The 23,854-nt window shown below is 49.9% G+C and overlaps 1 protein-coding gene across 11 annotated transcripts in view; it reads left to right on the top strand.

Annotated features, from left to right (window-relative positions):
- Positions 1 to 210: 210 nt before the first annotated feature.
- INPP4A (inositol polyphosphate-4-phosphatase type I A) overlaps positions 211 to 23,854 on the top strand; it is a 72,515-nt gene continuing 48,871 nt past the window's right edge. For 9 of the 11 annotated variants that reach the window (XR_016395341.1, XR_016395342.1, XR_016395340.1 and 6 more), the window contains exons 1-11: positions 211 to 318; positions 894 to 938; positions 7,773 to 7,891; positions 9,921 to 10,037; positions 10,312 to 10,391; positions 12,513 to 12,624; positions 13,384 to 13,474; positions 13,928 to 14,075; positions 16,949 to 17,079; positions 18,946 to 19,050; positions 19,532 to 19,640. Coding sequence is in view for 8 of the 11 variants with exons in the window: in XM_089922696.1 (XP_089778822.1) it covers positions 213 to 318; positions 894 to 938; positions 7,773 to 7,891; positions 9,921 to 10,037; positions 10,312 to 10,391; positions 12,513 to 12,624; positions 13,384 to 13,474; positions 13,928 to 14,075; positions 16,949 to 17,079; positions 18,946 to 19,050; positions 19,532 to 19,640 (1,163 nt within the window). In the remaining 3 variants the exon portion in view is untranslated. Of the gene's footprint in view, positions 319 to 893; positions 939 to 3,894; positions 4,070 to 7,772; positions 7,892 to 9,920; positions 10,038 to 10,311; positions 10,392 to 12,512; positions 12,625 to 13,383; positions 13,475 to 13,927; positions 14,076 to 16,948; positions 17,080 to 18,945; positions 19,051 to 19,531; positions 19,641 to 23,854 lie in introns of all 11 variants that reach the window. The other 2 variants (XM_089922697.1, XM_089922694.1) reach the window with 2 other exon arrangements.

Here is a 23,854-nt window from a genome sequence, read left to right as displayed (position 1 = left end):
TCAATGTGGTCTCTCCATGAGAGCACAGTGTCTCTTCGTCACCGTCCCTGTTTTTTTTTGTTGTTGTTGTTTGTTTTTTAAAAAAACAGTGTTTGTTTTTATTTCTCAGGACTACTGCCACCTTAGGGGACTAGGGCTTGGTGACAGCGCTTCCCGGGGAATCAGGCGTGGTCTGACCCAGGAACAGGAAGCACATCGTCACCAATGACATCATGACAGCAAGAGAGCACAGCCCTCGCCATGGCACCAGGGCCCGTGCGATGCAGCGGGCTTCTACCATCGATGTGGCAGCCGACATGCTTGGCCTCTCTCTGGCAGGTGAGCCTCACTGGGCCTACCCGCGGGTCCCATACTGTGGCAGCGCTGGGAGGGCCAGGCCTGGCATCCCTCTGCTTGAACTGGAATAGGGGGAAGTCAGCCCTCTTCCACTGGAACCTGCCCGCCATCAGTTTTCCAGTTTGCGCGGGCACCTCCAGGACTCATTTGCCAATAGATAACGTGGGAATGTCCACAGTGCCTGTCTGGCAAGTGCCCAGACCATAATAAAAGCCCTTTGTGTTGTGAGTGTACAGACCCAAGTGGGAGGGGGTTTGGTCTCGGGGTCAGAGGCTTCTTAGGAATCTCAAAATAAAATGTTTAGAAAACAAAGAAATCATCTCATATAACAGTTTGTGAGGGAGAAGAAAGCAGAGCGCTGGGTTTTTCTCCCCAGTGTTATTGAGAAGTAGTTGACATGTGTCACTGCAAGTTTAAGATGTACAGCTTGAGGGTTTAATTTACACATATTGTGAAATGATTGCCACCAGTGTGTTGAGCTTCTTGCATCCAATCTGAAAGCAGGGAAAAGTTTATTAAGGGTGATTTTTTTTTTCTGTCATTTCTTTTTTATCCAGGAAGTATACAGGATCCAGATGAGCCCATTTTAGAATTCAGCTTAGGTAGGTGTCTTTTAAACTTTCTTGTCTTAAAATAGACGTTGCTTAAAAACAAAAACAAACACTCCACGACTGGCAGGAGTCTGTCTCAGAGATCTTGCTGCTGCCACCGCTGCTGCTCAAGTGCTTCTGAGGACATGAAGCTCCGAGGCTGGTGGGAACCTCCTGTGGGTGGGAGGGAACCTCGGGGGGCTGCCTGCCTGCCTGCAGGGCTCGTGTCTCCTCAGCACGTGCTCCCTGCCGGCCGGCAGTGGGGAGGGGTGGGAGGTAAGCCCACCCAGAGCCGCAAAGACAGCCTCCCCTCCCCTGTCCTACCCCCTGGGAGGGGCAGGGAGGGGTGAGGAAACGGGGCTTAGGGCCAGCGTTGTCCGCCCGCGACCATAAGGCCCTGTGGGGTTGCATTTAGCTCTCTAGCGCTCGGATCCCAGCTCCACGCACGGAGGAGCTGACCCCTGATGCTGTCCCTCTCACGAGCATCAGATGAGAGACTGTGCCAACCACTGCCGTGGGCTGTACTGGCTCCGGGGTCGGGCAGTGTGGCTCATCGCAGAAGGTTCTGCTCCAAGGCCCGACACTCTTTAGTGTCCCTCTCCCCTTGTCCGTGGAAGTCTGCCGAGTGGCACGCACCCACCTCACCCTCCCTACCCTTCTTCCTCTCGTCCTAAATTCTGTTGGGCTTATTCCTCCAGGATGGAGGCTGTCTCTGGAGAAGGTAAACCACCCACTCGCCACCACCCCCAAAGAGACACAGAGATGCTGGCCTGGAACCCAGCCACAGTAGGCCGGCCGGCCCCCCATTCACTGTCACGGAGCCCGCGGAGCCCACCATACACCTCAGCCTCCTGATACCACATACTTAGAAACAAATGGACTTTTATTTGTGCTCGCAGAGATTGGTGCATGCATGTTGATTGCAGCTTTATCTGTAACATCCAGCACTGGAAACAACGTCCATCAGCAGGAAGATTAACTATGTTACATGCATACAACAGACAGCTGCTCAGCAGGGAAAAGGACCAATCACTGGTACACACACGCCATGGGTGCATCTCAAAAGCACCGTGCAAAGTGAAAGAAGCCGTAATAAGAGGCCGTGTTTTGTGTAATTCCATTTATGTGAAACTCGGAAGGATGAATCTGTAGCGAGAGAAAACAGTTTAATGGTTATCTGGGAGTGAGGACTGACTGGAAAGAGGCACAGGGAGCCCTTTGGGGTGATGGAGACGCTCTGTGTCTGGACATTTGTGGTGGGTCTATGGGTGTGTATGCTGATCAAAACTCACTGAGTGCTGTACTTAAAATGGGTGCATTTTGCGTACAAATTATACCTCAGAGGTGATTTAAAACAAAATGAAAGCGTAGATCACTAGACCTTTGTGGAAGGCCCACAACATGAAAGACAGAAAAAAATGGAACGTGGAAGAAACAGAGACATTGAAGAAAGAAGAAAACGTCAAAGAAATTATAATGTGTATCCTCAAGAGAAGATGGTGTATCCATAAAAAAACCCAGGAAACTATGAAGAAAAACAACAACTGAAGAGCATGTACAGTCTGAGAAATTTAAAATGTAACAGAGCATTTTAAAATTCAATAAAGGTTGGAAGATATTTGAGGAATTATCCCAGAAAGTAAAAATTTAAGAGCAAACTAGAAAATGGGAGGGAAGTGGAAAATTAGCAAATTCAGGAGGCTCAACATTTAGAAGAGAAAATAGGAAAGAAGGTAAGGGAGAAAATTAACAAGAAATAATACAAGCATCTCTCGGAACCACAGATCGCGTAACAAGGCAGGTCACGCTGAAACTTCAGAGCACTGGGAATAAAATGAAGATCCTAAAAACTTCCAGAGAGGAAAAAACCAACTGGTTCTCTCCAGGGGATGGAACTGGCCTGGAGATTCTTGGGGACATTGGAAGCTTGAAGACAGTGGGGCCACATTGTTAATATGAGTGGGGAAATATCTCCAACCTGCAGTTCTCTGCTCAACCAGATTATCGATCAGTGAGAAGGTAGAAAGACATTTGTTTCAGGATACAGAGTCTCAAATAAATTTACTTTCCCCACATCCTTTCTCTAGAAGTTAGTGGAGGATGTGCTCCACCGAAAAGAAGGAATAAACTGAGAAAAAAGAAGATCCAGGAAACAGAGTCCAACACAGGAGAGAAGTAAAAGAAATCCCATAATGAATAGCATTCGCTTAGCTTTAATAATGCAGAACATGGATGTAACAAAAAAGTTGAGCTAAACTGAGTTTAGAGAGAGAATGAGAGTTGATGTAATTAAGTTAAAAATCTTCACCGCTATAATAGAAATCTAGAAATCAGGACATTTCTGAATCTGGCAAGTCAAGGGCGGTAATGTAGTCATATTAATGAGACAGATGGAGGAAGAAACAGCTTAAAAAAGTGAGGGTGAATTTTATGTTAAATGAATTTTGCCACAATTAAAAAAAAGAGATGAGTAGGAGTCAGATAATTGAATGGTCAAATATTTTATCTTAAAAATAGAAGTTTAAAATTAAAAAGTACTCATTTAAAAACTTTAATAGAGAAAATGTAAACCCTATCAGAGAGAGAGAATCACAGTTGGCATTTTGGTATATATCCTTCCAGATATTTTTATACACCCACACAGGACTATACAGAAATTTTTGATGATTTTTAGTTGTGGAGGTGATGGAATTATTTACAGAAATGTCATCCTAGTGTTCTTAACGTGATTTTTTTTTTCACGTAGCGAAATATCACTGGCATCTTTTCATTTTAATAAACGTGGATCTGCCACCTCATCATTTTAGATGCCTACATAGAATCTAGTGTATGGCTGTGCCATATTCATTTCAACCAGTCTCCTGTTGCTGGACATCTAGGTCTTTCCAATTTGCCATTATAAACACACCAGCACAGTTAACGTACTTGTACATGGATCTTTCATATATTTTGCTGATTATTTCCCTAGGATAAACTCTTGGATATAGAATTGCTGAGTCAGACGATATGCACTCGAAATATGTTTTACCGGTTTACGTCAATAGCATTTATTCAGCTGGGACTACAGATGCTCTGGTTGGAGAGACAAGACCCACATATCAGAGATTAATGGTTTCTATGGAAATATGCCAGAGGAGTGACATGTAAGTGATAAACGGAAGGAGACGTGACTGTGGGCTGCAGAGAGAAAGCTTCGTGGAAGCCGTGGAACTGAGCTAGGAATTAAACCTTGCGTGAGATTTAGACAGGCTGGGTGGGGACGAGGCCAGGAGAGAATGTCACCCGTGGGGAGGTGTGTTCTGATGGTGGCAGTTGGCCCATCCGCCCTTAAGCTGATAATCAGTCTTTCCAGCCTTGGGCCACCTGCTGTGTCTGAACCTACCTGCCATCACTCGCGCTTGAAAGACTCGGATGTTCTAACCTCACACGATGAGAGGGCAGGCCGAGAGAGACCGGACCAGGGTCACCGGTGGGGGTAGCTTAAAGGAGGGAGAGCAAATGGAACAGTCAAATCCCTGATTTCTGTTGAGGCAGACATAGTAGAAGAAAGAGAATAGAATTTTTAGAAAATGATAAAACCTTAAGGCTTCTGGAAGAAAATAAATAACTCACAAGCACAACTTGAGGGTAGGCAGAGCTTTCTTGGCAGAAAGTACTAACTCTGTGTTTTAGTTTGCTATTGCTGCCATAACAAATGACCATAACATAGCACCTTAAAACAACGCAAATTTATTATCTTACAGTTCCCTTAGGTCAGAAACCCAGAGGGCTCAGCTGGGTCTCTGCTTAGAATCTTATAACACCAAAATGAAAGCTTCAGCATGGATGCGGTCCTTTCTGGGGGCTCTAGGGGAGAATGTGTTTCCTTGTTCATTCAAGTTGTTGGCAGAATGAGTTACTTGTGGTTTTAGGACTGAGGTCCCCATTTCTTTGCTAGCTACCAGGTTGAGGCCTGTTCTCAACTTATAAGGGCCACTCACATTCTGTGGCTGTGGCCCCTTCCTCCATCTTCGAAGCCAGCAGTGGCAGGTTGAGTGCCTTTCATGCTTAGAATCTCTCCTCTCTCTCTTTTTTTTTATTGTCACATCTTTCTAACTCACCCTCCCACCTTCCACTTGTACTTTTAAGAGCTCATGTGATTAGACTAAGCCCACCCAGATAATCCAGAATAATCTTTTCATGTCAAGATTCCATGACCTTAATCACATCTATGAAGTCTTCTTTTGCCTATTATTATCATATATTCACAGGTTCCCGGGATTAGAACGTGGATACTTTTTAGGGGGAGGGACATTTTTCTGCCTGCCGTTCTCTAAAATTAAAAATCTAAAATAAAAAAAAAAACTGTAGAAATCTTTAAACAAATGAATAAGTAAACCACAGACTGGGAAAAAAAATATTCACAGCACATATACCTGACAAAGGACAGATCCAGAATAAAATGCTTACAAGTTGATAAAAAAAAAAAAATCAACTCAATTTAAAAATGAGCAAAAGACTTGAGCAGACTGTTGACGAAAGAAGTCATAACAATGAACAATAAACACATGGTGAAAAGATGCTTAACATCATGAGTCATCACAGAAGTGCACATTAAAACACGCCCATTAGAACAACTAAAATAAAGACGAGCCCCACCAACTGTTGGTGGGATGCAGAGCAACTGGAACTCATGTAAATTGCTGGTGGGATTGTAAAGTGATACAGCCACTTTAGAAAACTGTCAGCTTCTTACAAAACTAAGTGTATCCTCTACTGTAAGCTAGAAATTCCACTCCTAGGTACTTAGGCAAAGGAAAGAAAACATGTTCACAAAAAGATGTAAGAATGTTTATAGCACCTTTATTTATAATAGTTCCAAACTGGAAACAACCCGAATGTCTATTAACAGCGGGACTGATAAGTAAATGTTGGTACATTCATACAATGGAATATAATTCATCAATTTTTAAAAAGAAGAATGAATTATTGGTATATAAACAATACAGAGGGATCTTAAAAATGTTCCATTTATGTGAAATTCAAGAATGGACGAAAGTGATAAAAATCAGAAAGTGGTTGCAGAGGTAGGGGAATTGACTGGGAAGTATGGGGGGAACTTTCTCGTCTGATGGGAAAAGGTATCTTGTTTTGATGAGGGTTACATGGGTGCATATGATTGTCAAAACTCATTGAACTGAAAACCCAAGGTCATGGTATTTTATTATATTCCAATAAGTAATGCAAATCCATGAAGACGTTTGAGAAGATAATACAAAGAGATTAATTTTCAGAAGTAAATTAATTTGAAGAAGCAAAAATCAGTTTCTGAATTTTAAATCACTAGTGAGCATTTTAAAAATCAATGAGAATGATGAGGGCAGGAATAAAGACCTCTAAAAAATCCTCTCCTTCATAAAGGCAGTGAAAACATGGTCAAAATCAATTGTTTCAATTGTCAAGATATTGAAACAACCTGAGTGCCCATCGACAGATGAATGGATAAAGAAGGTGCGGTATATACACAGATACAATGGAATATTACTCAACCATAAAAAGGGATGAAATTTTGTCTTTTGCGGCAACATGGATGGACTTGGAGGGTATTATGCTAAGTGAAATAAGTCAGAGAAAGACAAATACTGTATGATATCACTTATATGTGGGATCTAAAAAAATACGACAAACTAGCGAATATAACAAAAAAGAAGTAGACTTACAGATATAGAGAACAAACTGGTGGTTACCAGTAGGGAGAGCTGGAAGGGGCAATACAGGGGTGGGGGGAGTAGAAGGTACAAACCACTGGGTGTAAGATAGGCTCAAGGGTGTATAGTACAACACGGGAAATATAGCCAATATTTTGTAATAAGTGTAAATGGAAAGTAACCTTTAGAAATTGTATAAAAATTATAAAATTTTTTAAAAAAATCAATTGTTTCCGAACTCTGGGAATTAACCAAAGGCTTGCAACACTGTGGGGCGTGTTCAGTGCCCCTCCAGAAAAGCCAATTCTTTTTATGAGTGTTGGGTGATTTGCCATATGTTTCACCAGTTACAAGGTGGGTATTTTTTCATCTTTTAGTATATCTTTAATCAGAAAGTGTCTTACAATCAGTGGCATATCATAGACTAATGGCAGTGGGCCTTTTTTCCTCTCATAATGCATTTTACAACATATAGCCTGTCAGATTGAAAGACGTGTGATCATTTTTCCTGCGGGCCCCTTCTGTGATAGTTATCTGAGTCTTTCAAAATGCTGAGTACATTTTCTAACTGAAACAGTTCTACAGGCACCTTTTGTTCTGAAAAGTGACATGTTTAGTAATCTTACATTTGATATAAGTCTCATAAGGAGAATGAGCAATGACTTCCTTAAAAAAAAAAAAAAGCTTTGTTTACTTTGCCACAGAATTTTAGTTTGCTCCCAACATACATCACACACAGATCTGGGGACACCATAAGCTACGGCTGCGGAAGTCCTGGATGCGGGTGTGTGTAGCTGGGTCTTGATTTCATCAACTCTGTGGCTGCCTAGCTCCAATTAGTTATTAAGGTCAGACTTTATGGGTCAGACCCTTCCTATGTCATCCACTCCGTGGACGTAGAGAGCCTTCCATTGGCAGTGCCTGCGTTGCTGTCCTGGGGGCTGGGGAAGGCGGGGAGGAATGAGAAGGGATTGCTTGTAATCTGAAAACTCACCTCCCTGTGACAACTGACAGTGTGATCATCTCATCCCTTTGAGTGCATTTACCTCTCTTTCTTTGGGTGCATTTGGAACAGAGGACTAACTAGAGCCTGATTTTAAAGATTTTCTGTTTTAATTTTAATTGCATTTATTTTATTTCTACTGTTTTAATTCGGTAGCTTGCAGTGAGCTGCACACGCCGTCGCTAGATCGAAAACCAAATAGCTTCGTAGCAGTGAGCGTGACCACCCCACCCCAGGCGTTCTGGACGAAACACGCGCAGACGGAGATCATTGAGGTGGGTGCTGCTGGCCCCTGGCCTCCGGCGGCTCCATGACAGTGTTTCTGATCCCGGTGGGAGGGCTGTTCAGTGGCCTGAGCACCTGTGGCTGCAGCTACATTCCTGTGGATCGTCACTGTTCTGCCATGGCTTTTCAGTGCATTGGTATCTTTCATCTCACTTACTCACGCGGGTGGCATTTTTATTCGCCATATCCTTTACAGTTATTATTGATTGTCTGTTGACAGGCTGTTTTTGAACAGTGGGTCCCCTAAGGTTGATTGCCTTTTAAGAGGTAAGACCCGATTCTTCCTCGTCACCTCCAGTTGGCTGCTACTTTTGGACAGTCGTGCTCATTAATCAGAGTTTGGAGAGTGTTAACCCTTAACCAACCCTCTTACTAGGCTATACCTTTATTTTTATTGGTTTTTATTTTTATATTCTTTTGAGATGTGTGCTATGTGTTTACTTTTTACGTTAAACGAAATGATACGTGTTCGCCTGGGGAAGTTTACAAAATTTCTTCAGATAATTGAGCACATCATGTAAGTTATGAAACTAAGTGTAGGAGGTGGCTGGTGTGAGCTCCTGTTGGATTTTGTTGGTGACGTGAGCCTCTAGGTGTGAAGTATCTCCTCCCTGGCACTCTCCACCAAACAAATTGTATTTCCCCTTCTCTCCCAGTTTCACATTTTGGAAGACAAGACACTTTTTCATTCTCTTAGAAATGTATTTCCAAGTTCAAGCCAACAATCCTGTTTTCTCGGCATTTGTCGAGCACTGCCTATGTATGAAGCCTAGTGCTGGGTGCTGTGGATGATGCAAAGACCCTTGAGGCCCCGCCCCTGCCCTCAAGGAGTCTACCATCCTGTGGGTGAGGAGGCGGAAATGAACGTGGCTCATGCAGACAGAGCAGAGTGTGGTCTCTGTTAGAGCAGAGAGAAGAGGACGGTATGCGGAGGACGAGGTCCCGTCCATCCAGCTCGTTGTGTGGGTTTGGAGAGTAACTTGATCCTGTCCAGTGTGTGCAGAGGCAGAGCAGGAGTGCGGGGAAAGGGGGGTCTGGCCGGGCGGGGCAGCCTTGTCCGCAGGTGTGTTTCAGGGAGGCCCCGAGTCGGAGGTCGCTGGGGGAGTGACAGTGCTGTGGGGCCCGACTGGCAGCAGAGAGGAGTGGAAAGAAGGGGGCATGAGAGGGAGGCTCTGGAGGTGGAACTGGCGGGGGTGCATCGATGCTGGGTGGTTGAGAACAAATGAGAAGAAGGCACCAAAGCAGGTGCCCGGGTCCGCAGCCTCCTTGGCCAGAGAGTGAGAGGGTCCGAACCAGCGGATGGAGGGACAGGTTGGATGGGGCTGTGGCCCCAGCAGGGCACCTGGGGTGGGCACTGTCCAGCAGGTGCTGAGACACTGGAGCTGGAGCTGCAGGTACAGACAGGAGCCGCTAACTGTTTGGCTGAGATTGCTAACCACCGCCTGAGGAAGAGAGTCTGATGTAATGGCGCTTTGCGGGGCAAGGCCGGGCTGCCAGGAAGTAGCTACCTACGATTGAGACACTAGCAGCTAGTCCTCAGAAAAGGATAGCCCTAAGAAAGCCGGACCGTAATTATTCCAAACCCAGGATTCTGGAAATAACCAGCTCTGGCCATTCATATCCTCTTCCATCTGCCTTTGTACATCTTAAAGGAATAACCCACAGTGGTAGGTCCAAATACATAACTCATCTGGAGTTGTAAGACTAAGAATACGTGTGGACGTTCAACTCAGTTTTAGAAAATCCTTCCCGCTGAGGGAGGAACCCTTAGAATGAGCCCGTGGGCCCAGTTTGTGTGGTGGTCTGTTTGTTGTATCTGGGCCCAGAAAACTTTGTCCTTTTTGGAAAACAGTGCTTTGGTTATATGCGTCCATGTAAGCCCCATTCGCATTTGTGTTGATCCAAGTTGGTAAGAACGTTAGTTTCTCCTTCTGAGAATGTTGGTGTATTTCAGAAGCAACCAGTTCAAAAAATCCAACTCTGTATTCTGATTCTTTTTTTGTTGTTGTTCTATTCTAGGGAACCAACGATCCTATATTTCTAAGCAGTATCGCCTTCTTTCAAGACTCCCTCATCAATCAGATGACACAGATCAAGCTCTCCGTGTATGATGTCAAGGATAGATCTCAGGGAACAGTTAAGTACCATGTTGTGGTTTGCGGGATATTCTTCCCTTTTTGTAAAGTTATGTAATCATTTGAGAGGTGAACACGAGATTGACTTCACTTCTGGCTCACAAATTAATGTCCAAACGTACTTGTCTTTGGGAACGTCTTTATGAGCCTCCCCATTGGGCTACTGAGATGAGGTCAGATGTGTTGAGAGAACCAGCCAGCTGGACTCCCCAGGGCCTGGCAGTTGGAGCAGAGGCAAAGCAGGTGCACTAATGCTGTCTCCCCTTCTTCCTCAGATGTACTTGCTGGGCTCTGGAACATTTGTCGTCAAAGATCTGCTCCAGGACAGGCGTCATAGGTTGTATTTAACACTAAGGTTGGTATTAAATTTTGTCCCTTTGCAAGGATCTGGAATTATGAGGTCCAGGGACAGATGGGGAAAGGCCCTACTTCCTGTACTGAGAGAGCACCGTGTCCCTAGAGGCCAGTTTCTGGGCGGGGACTTGGTTGTCATTGAGGAGAGAGAAAAAAAGCCTGTCGGAGGGCCTGTCACGGAATGGAAATGTGCAGTGTTCATAGGAAGTATGCAGACCCAAAGGAAAACCTAGGTATACATCTAATAATACCAAACATACTTTGCTGTTATCTGTCCCCTCCCTAATAAGATCTCCCAGAGGACAGGGATGTTCCATGGTTTTGCTCGTATCCCAAGACCTAGAACAGTGCCTGCTGCTCAATAAATATTTGTGGAAGGAAGGAATGTGGGGAGGGAGGCGCGGGGTGGGGACCCCACTATGTTGGGGTCAAGGTATTGGTCCTTCCCAGATTCATTTTAGGGGCAGTTCCCACCCTGACACAGTGTTCTTTTTTTTTTTTTTCAAAATAATGTAAAAATTGGGGAAATAGTCCCAAATAGCAAAGAAGATTTTGACACAGAAGATGAATTCCCTGCTAGTAGTGCGACATTTTGAAGATATGGAGATGACGGAGTTGAAGGCGTTGGGCAGGGCTCACCCTGCTGTGTATGTGGAGAGCTTGACTCAGGACGAGGAGGGGGTCTCGGGGAGAAAAATCAGGGTCGCGTGGGGGAGGGGCCGTTAGAGAAGAACACCCAGGTACGTCATACGCCAGAGCTGATTCTAGTTGGAGTAGGGTTAAATGTAAGACGTGGGCATCCTCCTTACATTTTATAGTCATTTATTAAGCTCTTACTGTGTGTTCTCCTGTATGACCTCGCCTAATACGACAACCCTAGGAGAAGATATTAGGAACCTGAGGTCCAGAGAGGTTAATTAACTTGCTCAGTGTTATCCAGCTAAGAACTATCAGAGCCCACGTACAAATCCAGGCTGTCTGATTCTAGAGCCTGCACTTTTTATTTTTTAGTTTTTGGCTGCGTTGGGTCTTTGTTGCTGCGCATGGGCTTTCCTCTGGTTGCGGCAAGCGGGCTTCTCATTGTGGTGGCTTCTCTTGTTGCGGAGCATGGGCTCTAGGCACTCGGGCTTCAGTAGCTGTGGCACGGGGACTCAGTAGTTGTGGCTTGCAGGTTCTAGAACGCAGGCTCCGTAGTTGTAACGCACGGACTCAGTTGCTCCGCGGCATGTGGGATCTTCCCGGACCAGGGATCGAACCTGTGTCCCCCGCACTGGCAGGCGGATTCTTAACCACTGTGCCACCAGGGAAGCCCCATCATCCTTTTTAAAAGGAGCTAGAGATGACCATCGAATAGAGAGCGTGGGAAGGGACTTTTCCAGGCACGAGAACCATGAGAGTGAGTCACAGAGGAAATGGTCAGTGGATGCATGTGACCACATAAAAATTTAGAACCTGGCTAAGCCCCACAGCTTAGATAAAAAAGCCAGAGGCTTCAGGGTATCTCTGAATGAATCAAGGATTCACTGGGGCTTCCCTGGATGAATCAGATGGGCCCAGGCAGCCAGCAGCCACCCTGAGGGGTCTTAGCAGTAAAGCAGACCAGGGCTAGAGTGGTGTCAGCTATACCATGAAGGATTCAGAGGCTTTGGGAAATCCTGGGTGACCTCAGCTTACTTGGGGTCCCGGCCTAGGCCTTGAGGCTAATCAGAGCTTGAGGGTGGGGTGGGAATGAGTAGAAAAGGGGTCTAGTGCCAGAAGAAGGTGCTCTCCAGTCCCGATTGCAAGGTGTGTCCGCACCACACTCCGGGGCGGGGTCAGCCCAGGGCTGATGGGCGCCAGCCTCCCGAGCGGGCATTGGCTACCCCCGACCCCCGCTTCACCGGGCACGCCACCCATCTCTGGGGTATCGTCTCCTCTCAGACACAGCCCTCTTCTGTGCCCCCATCTCCTCGCCTGCCTCCCCCGGAGCCTGTGCACACGGTAACTGCTGCTTGACCCACCAGCTCACCCCATCCTGGCACCCCCAGGAGCCCTTGACCATCCAGGAAGCTGTGCTTTGTGTTGAAGCAGAAAACGAAGCGCAGTCACGGCGCTGTTTACCGAAGCGCGTTGCCGCTTGCAGGTCTGCGGAGAGCGACCGTGTGGGCAACATCACCGTGATGGGCTGGCAGATGGAGGAGAAGTCAGACCAGCGGCCCCCCGTGACCCGGTCTCTGGACACCGTCAACGGGAGGGTGAGCACACCACTTTGCTCCTCTCCGTGAGGAGTCGAGGACTGTCCCGACGCACTTTGCCAGTGAGCTGTGGGGAGGGGAAGGCCGGGCTCTGCCGGGCGCGCCAGTCCCCCCAGGCACTTCTCCAAGTAGAGAGAAGCGGTCCCCTGCCCCTAGCCCCAGGCCACGCCGGCGTCTCTCCAGAGTGCGAGCTGCAGTCAGTCGGGAGGGCAGAGGTGGCTCGTGGGTGTGGAGTGAGACCCAGGTCACCCTGAGGGCTGGTCACGGTCTTCCTCTCCCAGATGCTCCTCTGCCTCGCAGCCGCCTGGGCCCCGTCTCACACCTGTGCCCGGCCCCCCCACCGACCGTGTCACCCTCTCTGATGCACAGCCGCTCACCCAGACACTCTCAAACGACAGTTCTAATTTCAGAGCCCAAACGCTGGTAGTCATTGTAAAATACAGAGATCTCTCATTTTACCCCAAATGAACCTGAACGTCAGCTGTGGAAATACTCCTGGGCCTTGTCTACCACTGCTCTTTCATCCTACACGTCAGAACACTCAAAGACAAGGGGAAGTGACTCGGTCGAAAGTTGTGCATTTCTAGAAGACTGTGTGGGCGGAGTATGTCCAGAGTCCCGGGAGGGGGCCTCACTGGTCTGTGGCTGTGCGTTCCTCGTAGAGTTGATGGTGGATGTTAGTTTCAAGGGTTCTTTTATGACGTGATGTGCTCTGGAGTCAGTCACAGTTTTCTCATGCTTTTCTGTACATGTTTTTAGATGGTTCTGCCTGTTGACGAGAGCTTGACCGAGGCCTTGGGAATCCGATCCAAATACGCTTCGTTGCGAAAAGACACTTTACTGAAATCGGGTAAGCAGCTTCCTCTGTCGGTGCCCTTGCCACTCGTGAGTGTCCACGCGGGTCCGCGGCCTGCTTCCCCACCCGCTCTGGTTGTCACGGCTGTGCATGCCCATCGCCACCTCTCTCTGCACATCAGCGTGCCTTTGTGGCAGCATGTCGGGACCTCGTGACCCTCCGGGGAGGAGGCTCCTGCTTCCTTTTGCTGTGTCTCGATGGCGTCGGGCTCGGTGACCGGCAGCCTCCCCGCCCCAGTCCTAGCACCTTGGAGCTGGTGACACGGTCTGGTATGATGAGACCGCATGTCACAGGGCAGGGGCGTTCGGGCTCGGTCACTCCGTGGGTGTGGCTTTAAGTGTTTTAACTCCCTGGAGATGAGCAGGAAGGAGACCCGGAGGCCGGGGGGGAGGGGGCCCCGCGGCGGCCTGCGCCTGCTCACCGCGGCCCGCCGCCCTCCCGCCTCAGTGTTCGGCGGTGCCATCTGCCGCATGTACCGGTTCCCGACCACCGAGGGCAACCACCTGCGGATCCTGGAGCAGATGGCAGAGAGCATGCTGTCCCTGCACGTGCCCCGGCAGTTTGTGAAGCTCCTGCTGGAGGAGGACGCGGCCAGGTGAGGCCCCCTGTCATCTGCCCCTCCCGTCTGGAAGGCCCATGGACGGGGTGGGTGAGCACTGGCCTCAGATGGGCCGCACGCCCGGCGTCCGCCGCCTGCCTGCTGCGCGGCCTGGGCTCAGTTTGCTCATCTGTGTCCCGGGGTTTCTGTGCGAGGACGTCACGAGACAGCGTGCCCGACACGCCAGCTGTGCCCCTGCTGAGCACGGGTCCCCTCGCCTCCCCTCCAGCCTTGAGAAAGTTAGACTAGCTGGTCCCTCTCTGGTTGCGGCTGCCTGGGTCACGGTTTCCTACGGTCCGGGCTCCAGAGGGCTAAGGATGACCCATCAGGACACTGATGCTCTGTGTCTCTCGGCCCGGGGCCTGCTTCACTGGTCCTGAGGCGGGGAGCAGCCTGCGAGGAGGTCCGGGCACTGCAGAGTACGTCTCCCGTCCACCTAAGAGTCATCTCTGCTCCTTGCCATCCAGCAGTGTTAATCGTAGATGCAACACAGCAGCTGCATGAAGGAAAACAGTGCAGCCAGATCCTACTGTTTTAATACAGCTATTTTTTAATTTTTCTATCTTGAAAAAAAATTTGAACTTAGAGAAAAAGGGGAAGAATAATGCAATGAGCTGCTTTATCCCCCTATATGTGTATATTTTATTTATTTTTTATTTTTTTAGATGAACTTATTTATTTATTTTTGGCTGTGTTGGGTTTTTGTTGCTGTGCGCGGGCTTTCTCTAGTTGCGGCGAGCGGGGGACTTCTTTTCGTTGCAGTGTGCAGGCTTCTCGTTGCGGTGGCTTCTCTTGTTGCAGAGCACGGGCTCTAGGTGTGCAGGCTTCAGTAGTTGTGGCACGTGGGCTTCGTAGTTGTGGCTCGTGGGCTCTAGAGTGCAGGCTCAGTAGTTGTGGCTCGCGGGCTCAGTAGTCGTGGCGCACGGGCTTAGTTGCTCCGCGGCACGTGGGATCTTCCCGGACCAGGGCTTGAACCCGTGTCCTCTGTGTTGGCAGGCGGATTCTTGACCACTGCGCCACCAGGGAAGCCCTGTGTATATTTTATAGAGTTAATTTTTTAAAACTTCCTTTCAGCTTTTCCATATTTGTAATATATTTACATAGCTACCATCTACTTTTCTATATATCTTCAGTTTCACTAAATTTTTAGTTACGCATAATTTCCCACTGTTTGGTGCACTATAACTCGGAAGAGTTCATTCATTCATTGTGTCGGTTTGGAGGGTTTTGTTGTTTCTCACACCAACCACATGGCCAGTGTTCTGCTCACTGTGGTGGGGAGGCGGGGGTCTTGATGAGCGAGATGGACCGTGGGAGACAGTCAGTAACAGAACTTGGGCCACACGGGGCCCAGACGGGTCACTGGTGTGCAGAACTTAAAAGGGGCCGTGAGAAGGAGGAGGGTGACCGGGGCAGGCCTCTGAGAGACGGTGACACTAAGCTGACACCCGAAGCACAAGGAGGAGCCACGTGACACACGGGCAGAGACACGGAGAGAGAAGGGCTCGCAGCGGCTGAGGCAGACAGGCTCGGTTGCAGACCCAAGGCCAGTGGGGCCACTCAGCCGGCAACCCACGGGGACATTGGTCCCACCCAGCCTTGCCTGCACCGAGGGTTCTTTTACATTAATCTTATTGATTAGTAATAATAATAATGATAAAATGGCACAGCTTTAAAATTTTTTTTTAACTTTAGAAAATTTAGTAGATTCCTAAACACTTCTATAAACTTAGCTTTTTCCCCCCCTTAGAGGAAAACGCGCATAGTGTAAAACGCCAAAGAGCGCAAAAAGGTTTTTAACGAAAAGCATAAGTCTTGGGATTCTCAACTTTCTGATCTCCTTCCCAAGAAACAACCACTTTTAGCCGTTTTAGTGTTTTCTGCTATATTTCTAGATTTATGTATAGCGTGCTCTCTTAATTAATCAACTTCAGAGATTAACTGCTGATTTCCTATGAAGAGGATTTTGGGTCTTTTGTACCTTCCCCCCCAGTTTCCTAAGTTTCCTAAAATGGTTATCCTTCTTTTTTGAATCCATTTTTTGTGTTCATTATTCTGATTATGTAGCTCTTACTTCCGGCTGAGCTAAGAAGTTTATATTTCAGTTCTTAAACAGCTTTCATTTTTGTGGATATAACAAATTCTTTTTTTCCGTCGTCTTCTTCTCTATGCACTTTTAGATCTAGACAGTTCATTACTTACACAGGTAGTAAAGGGAACGATAGCTAAAGCTGTCATCTTCCCAGGGTCCTTGTCCCGGACCCGAATAGGATGAAAGTGAAACATAAGGGGCCTGGTGGCCGCAGCAGGAGCCACGGGACCCCCGTTGCTGAGCAGCCCGGCTCGCGGGACAGCTTTATATTCTGCAGCTCTGCTCTGGTGAGGGCAGAAAGCCCTGCCTCCCAGAATCCAGGAGGTGGTGACAGCCCCGCGTTGGGGGGATGGACGGGTGGGGAGAGCCTGTAGCAGTTGCCCTCAGGCTCCAGTCCTCCTGTGCTCCGGGAGGGTCAGACTCAGGCTGCAGTTCAAGCCTTCACGCCCCTGTGGCCTCTGGACACATGCAAGGTCGCCAGGGTGCTGTGGTGGAGCCACTCCCCTCTTCACTCCTTCACTTAGTTTTCCCTGAACATTTGACTGAGTTCCTATGAAAAGCCTGTCTGTGCAGTTTCCACGTGGTCAGTGGTCTGCCTTTTTTACAGCCGCTCTTGGAGCTGTCTGCTGTCCTGCCCTGCTGCTGCCCCTCCAGACTCGCAGGGCCTTCCCTGGGCATGACGCGTCCACATCCATCTGTCCTCCTGGCTGGTCAGGACTCCTGAGCCTCTGCTGGGAGGGAGCCGGCGCCATGGCCTGATGCGTGTGTCTTCTTGCAGAGTGTGTGAACTGGAGGAGCTGGGGGAACTGTCCCCTTGCTGGGAGAGCCTCCGGCGCCAGATCGTCACTCAGTACCAGACCATCATCCTCACGTACCAGGAGAACCTGACCGACCTCCATCAGTACAAAGGTGGGTGCCCGCTCTCAACCCCACCATGGCTCACCCGCTCTCATTTTCCCAGCTGGAAATCTGGAACCCAGGGTCATTCCCACTGACAGACACTCTAATGGATTTTTAAAAATAGATTCTCATGTAGGTGTGAGTTCTCTCAAATATGGAGTTTTCAGATCTTAATTGAGAAGACAAATGTGTGAATTGCATCGAAAGTTCCTTCCATGGTGTCATCTGCCAAAACAACCGCTGTAGGATGAAATTCAGGAAAGACAAAGTCACAGGCTGTTGGTTCATTTTATTTCTTCATCTTGGTCTAGCATCAGTGAAATGGCCAAAAGGATGCAGGCCGTTTGCCTTGAGACAAAGCAAGGCAGGGTTTTCTAGATTTCCCGGTTTAACTGTTTAGCGGTCCTTATATTTACATATGAATTGTCTGAATGGAGCTCTCCATTTTAAGACTCAAAAGTGAAAGTGAAATATAGACACATCTTTTCTTCTTGAAAGATGCCACTTGATTTTCAAAACATTTTCAGGGTAGGTTTAGAAGACTATGCTTAACTCATTCCCTTTTGGTTCCAAATGGAGGGACTTTTTTGGTTTTCTATTACTTTATTCTCTATCTTCAGATTCTTCCCTCCTTCCCCTCTTTATAATAGAATTTCAGCTTTTAAAGAAAATCGTAACCCCTTAATGTGGGGACAGCACAGAGGAACCCGTTCCTAAACTTGGCTGAGAAGCATCCAGGTTTACAGGAGTGATGACAAGATGATGGTGCCCTGGGTTTGGTTTGAATCTGAAGAACAGATCTAAGTGTATTTCTAAGACAAATGGTAGTGTTTGCCTGAAGGGACCTAGGGACCTGCCCGTGCTGGATGCTTGTTACCTGGGAAAGTCTGAAACGCCCCCACCATGATTCTTCTAGAGCAGAGCTTCTGAGATGTCAGTGTGCTTCTAAGTCTCCAGAGAGTCTCGTGAACAGCAGGTCTGGGATTCTGCATTTATAACAGGCTCCCAGGATGCCAGTGCCGGGGGTCCATGGGCTACCCCGTCAGTAGCTAGAGAACCATCTCCCGTGGCAAAGTGCAAAGCGGACAGTGGCTGGTCTGCGTTTTGCATACTGGCAACATAAATTTGTCTTTTTTCACTAGGTGGAATGTTTATTTCTCCTGATTGTTAGTGTAATTTATAGTCTCTTTTTCTAGGCAAGTAGTTCTTTACTTAATTAGTTTAGTATTCTAATTATAGAAATAAGATTGTGAATATTTGGTAGAAAACATGGTCCAAACTCCTGAGCCCCACCCCAGGATGTGCAAGGGGACATGTTAGCGTGTTTTCCGGAGGCCAGAATCGAGGCTGTGTAGCGTTTGCTCATCTGATAGACCTGGGGCGATGAGCAGACCTTCTCATCACTTTTCAGAATTGAGAAGTGTTGCTCCCGTCACACCAGTTGTTTAGATCTTGGATGCCGGCAGGCTCTACAGTTGGAACAGGCACTTCCTGGCACGGGCCCACTTGCTTTTTATAGTGGTGCTGACATCGTGCTGCACAGAATCCTGTCCCTGTGTCAGACCTGTCGGTTGAGAGCTGCCGATGGGAAGGCCCAGCGTCGCTCCTGAGCCTCCGAGGGTGGATCCACCAGGCCCCTTTCACCACCTAGGACCCTGAACCAGTCTCCTGGCCGGGAGCTGCTCTCCCTCAACCTTTCACCCCCATCGTCTGGGAAGGAAGTGTGCTCACGGGCAGCTCAGAGTTTCTGAGGCCACTGCTGACACACACCTGCATACCCGCAGCAGCACCCTCAAACTGTCCCTTCTCCACCCACCGTTCATGAATGGGGGATACGGGCTGACCATCTTTATTTTCTCACATTCCATTCCTCAGGTCCCTCGTTCAAGGCAAGCAGTTTGAAAGCAGATAAAAAGTTAGAATTTGTTCCCACAAACTTACACATACAGAGGATGAGAGTTCAGGACGATGGAGGATCAGGTAACCGTCTCGCTCGATCACATCTCACTTCTTTTCTCCCTGAGCTGCCCCACATCTGCCCCAGCCTGCCCTGTGTGTGCTGCTGCTGGGCGCTCGGCAAAGGCACAGCCCAAGGGCCTCCGGAAGGCCTCTGTGGAGAGCTCAGACCCCTCCCCCTCGTTTGTCCCCCCTCCAGATTCCCTTTGTGTTGCTGCGGCAGAATTGCCCACAGGTCATCCTTCTGAAGGAGGGATGCGAGCTGAGTCGCTGGGTAGTTGCCCTCTGCCCTGTGTGACTCTCCCCTGAGACAGGACCCTCGTAGCCGAGATGATGGTGCTTGGCTCCAGAGGCCCTCGGGCAGCCCGGGCTGTGCGACTGAGGGAACCACAGGCTGCTTGGAAGTGGGCTGGCGGGGGATCCCAGAGTTGTGCACGTATCCCTGTAGCTGGCTCGTCCACAGGCCTGAGCCCAGAGTAATGGAGGAGAGCTTTCTGTCATTCAGATCAGAACTACGACATTGTCACCATCGGAGCGCCAGCAGCACACTGCCAAGGCTTTAAGTCAGGAGGTCTCCGCAAAAAGCTGCACAAATTTGAAGAGACCAAGAAACAGTAAGTTCTTGGAGGGTGTTTGTTGTCCTTGTACTGCCGTCTGACGCTTCCTAGGTTAAAAAAAAAAAAAAAGAAAGTCAAAACGGGACCACAGAAAACATCCAGCATCCGATCTGCTTTTGCGGGGCGGGAGGAGCTGCCTTACGGGCCCTGTGTTGCTCTGTGTGTGTGTGACTGAGCTGGGTGGGTGACGAGGCACCCGAGCCGTGGTCCTGTCCCTGTAAAATGACAGCGGATGGAAATGCACCTGGAGAGCAGCGCCCCAGGCGGCGGCCCTCCTGGACGCTGGGGCTCGGCTGCCCTTTACAGGCCCTGGTCGGTAGGTTGAAGGTCACAAAGCGTGAAGCCCGGGAGAGGTCGTCAGTGTCAGAAAGGCTCAAGGGGCTGCACGGAGTTGACCGCGCTGAGCAGGAACTTGGGAGGTGGGCGGGGTGGGGCGGGCCTTGCGGAGCTCACGGTGAGGGGCGGGGCCTTGGGGGCAGGAGCCGAGGGGAGGGGCCGGGCAGGCGCAGGCTGCGTGCAGGTGACCAGAGCTGACGGGTCTGGGCCTGGCCCTGGGGCAAAGTCAGCACCAGCGCTCGGAGCCTGCTGGAAATCGGAGAGCGGAGGGTGCAGGGTGGGCTGTGGATCAGAGGGGGCGGGAGAGAGCGCTAAACCGAGCTGTTGAGCTGGACGCCGCGAGGCGTGGGTGATCTTCCCGAGCGTCACGCGCCAGGCTTACCTTGACCAGGGGGTGCGGGTGTAGGAAGTGGATGCCATGCGTGTGGCCGAGGCCTGGGCTCCTCGGGCCGTGAGGTGGAAGAGCAGCGTGAAGGCCTCAGGCGCGCAGAAGGTGACCGAGATGAGCCCGTGCTCTGGCTGATAGGAGAGATGAAGGCAAGTGGAGGGAGACGGGAGAGGACACCGATGGAGCGAGGTTCTGGAGGAGACGGGGCGGCGAGGCCCGGAGAAGAAGGTGGGGCTGCAGAGAAGGAACAAGCTGGGGCCACGACGGGGCAGTCTGCGTGGAACGTGGGCTCGAGGGGCCGGAGCCCAGTGCTTTGAGGACGGTGAGGCCAAGGCCCGCCAGCCTCAGGAGGACCCGTGGGGCAGTCGAAGGAGGCTTAGCACCGGCCAGAGCCTCAGGCCCCAGGGCGGGAGTCAGGAGAGGGCTTGAGCAAGGTGACCTCGGACTGCACGGGTTGGGAAGAAAGGTCAGGGGCCAAGGGGCCAGCAGGCTGGCGGAGAGCAGCTGGGGAGTCGGGTCAGAGCTGAGTGCAGGGCTGGGCGGCATCTCTGGGAGGCCACTGGCAGCCTCTTCGACCTTGATTCGTCCCCACCAAGGGCTCCTCCCTGGGCAGACAAGCCAGGCCACCAGATCCCCCCGAGGATTCACTGACGCGGTGCTTCCCTGGGAATTAGGACAAAGGCGAGCTTCCTGTGCCACCATGCTCTGCACAGCCAGCTGCGTGTCTGTCGCAGCATCGCATGTGGCCGCGTGGAGGTGCGAGTGTGTGACCTGAGGCTGGCGTGGAGGCCCCGGAGGAGAAAGCCGCTCAAGAGGGCTGTCCCTGTCCCAGGAAGGTTGGGGTGTTGATACCTAAGTGTTTGGCATGTTAACTTCAGTACCTCTTATTCCCTAAGTGCTTCTACAGCATTTTTGTAATATATTATATACATTTTTATTTAATGTCCTACTGATGTCGTAAAACCACCTGCAGGAATAGTTTGCACCAGGGGAGCTCTCCTTTCGGCGCAGGTGTTACTCGCCTGCATGGGACGTCTCCCTGGGGCTCGAGCACATGCACAGACGTTGCTCTCACCAGTGAGCATGCTGGGCTCTTGAGTTTAATCGTCCCTGTAGTCGGGGCCTCGACAAATGATCTCCAGAATTTTGACGAAAGAGAACTTGTTTTTTTAATTTTTGTTTTGCATTTGCCGTTTGCTAACAAGCTGCTAATATTTCGTTTTGGTTCTTTTCTTTAGCAGTTTTGAGGAGTGTTGGTGAGTTTTCTGTCTGTGGAGAGTGTGTGTTTGGGCCTTGCTCTCGTGCGGAGAGACTGTCCCCTCCTCTGAGGTGCTTCCCCCTCCGTGCCCCCGTGGGCTCCTAGTTTAGCCTCATAGACAGAATTCTCCTTCCAACTGCAATGTTCTGTGATAATGAATAGCCCATCTCCAGTCTGCTGTGTCAAAACCTCCCAGTCTGGTAGCGGTTCATTGCTGTGCTCGCTCGAAGTGAAGACCCAGTTTTGTTCCTCCAGGATATGAGGAGCCCAGGCCGGGCAGGTCCCCAGGTGCTGGGATTTCAAGTCAACCCACTGGCGCGTCTGGGAGTCCCTTCCTGGCTTCTTTTACAAGAACCTGTGGCTTTTCAGTTTTCAGTTTCCCTTCACGTCTTGTAGGAATGAAGCCAGCTTACATTTTTATGGTATTTAATAGTTAATGGAGATTTGTAAAACCTTATTACTAGGGCCAGTTTTATCCCTGGAGGGCAAACCAACAATTAATACAACCAAGTGACTTTTTCTACCAACAGTGAGATGGCAGCCAGAAGCCACCATGCCTGCTGCCTGGGGTCCCCACTGCCGTTCCAGGCCTCCCCAGACCCGCCCGGGGCGCTTGCCCTGGCCCAGAACAGGGGCTCAGCCCTGGGGCTTGTGAGGCACCCGTAGCCCTCAGAACTGCTGCCGTCGTAGAGCTGGAGCAGCTCAGGGGCCGTGGCAGGACGGACGCTGCTGGAGGTGCTGCACGCTGAGGACACCCTCCCCCGTGGCTGAGGCTCTGCGGCTGCCCCCCCCCGTTTAGGCCTGTGGTTGGGCTCCCACGCTCGTGTGTTCACGGTCATCCGTGAACAGCAGCTCTTTGAAGTGCATCCTTTCTCGCTCCCGCCACGTCCTTCCCGTGTTACTAACAGGTTCTGTGGGAGCACACAGCGAGCGGGGTGATGCTTTCTGTCCCGCTTGTCGGAGGCTTTGTATCTGCTGAAGTGAACACACCCGTCTCCATACACACGTGTACGTGTGCGTGCAGCACCCGTTCCGTGTGTTCTCTAAATACTGGCTCCTGGGAAGAATAAATTTAAACACCCTGTTTCGGATCGTGTTCCTGAGACTCAGTTGTCCTGGATGGCAGCTATTCATTTGGCAGTGATTGCAGATTGGAAAGCAGCGTGCGCACCTCGTGCTGTGCAGGCTTGACCGCAGCCTGCTGCATGGGCTTCTGGCAGCTGCATCGTTTTTCACTGTGGTGTCTGGGCTTGGGGTGTTGTTTTTTTCTGGGGTGCTTCGGTTTTTGTTTTTGCATGTTTACCCCATAGTCCGTCAGGGGAATGGGCAGGGCGGTTTGTTGGTGACCCAGCTTTGGGTTACCCTGGAAAGAGCCCAGCAGGGAAAGGGCTCAGTCCTACCGTGTGACCCTCACCTCCAGGGGCGGCAGTGGGGGGTGTGGTCCTCCCTCTTCCCCTGAACTCAAAGGGCAGCTCTTCGAGGGGACCAGTCAGGGCCCCTCCTTACATGAAGCATGGCTGCCTTATACGTCTCCCCGTTTCCCTCAGGTGGTCTGAAGAATAAACTTATAATATTGGGTTGATTGGGGATCTTCGCTAAGAGACATGCAATTTACCATCCCCATCTAGAAGGTCCCACGAAGCCAGGGGCGTGGAGTTGGATCCCCAGAGGCTGGTGCTTGTGCCGGGCAGTAGCTTTGACATCAGATCCCGAGATGCACATGCCGCTCGGTGGCAGGGAGTGGGGGACGAGGGAAGGACTGGTTTTCAAAGCCAGTGAGGCGTCCAGGCCTGGCCTCCAGTTCGGCATGTTCTCCATGCCCCCCTTCATGTGATGGAACATTGAGCAGGGGAATCCCGGAGCAGGGGAGAGAGGATGGAAGCCCAGTGTTCTGGGGACTTGCTGGGGTAGACACACGAGGGAGGGTGTGGGTCTGTGCGCAGAAAGTTTGAAGTCCTGATTGGCCAAATGAAAAGACAGGTTTCTTTTGGCAAAGTCCAGCCCCTACTGTAGTCTCCCTTCACTGCGGTGTGAGCCACTCTGGTGTCAGCAGGTCTCCACTCAGGTACTGCTTAAAAACCGACAGAAGAGGTTCTTAGGTGAAAGGTTATGAGCATCCAGGCAACTACTGGGTTCAACATCTGTACACACAGGTAGAAACACAGTAAGAATACAGATACATGCAAACATGGATAAAAGGCTTAACTGTATTTTAACATAAGCCTCTAC

Source organism: Delphinapterus leucas, chromosome 13, assembly GCF_059928025.1.
Source record: "Delphinapterus leucas isolate spDelLeu-1000000601 "Yukka" chromosome 13, BTC_Dleu_Yukka2, whole genome shotgun sequence".
Lineage (NCBI taxonomy): Eukaryota > Metazoa > Chordata > Mammalia > Artiodactyla > Monodontidae > Delphinapterus > Delphinapterus leucas.
The sequence above is the reverse complement of the archived record's forward strand: the minus strand, read 5'-3'. Positions and strand labels throughout refer to the sequence as shown.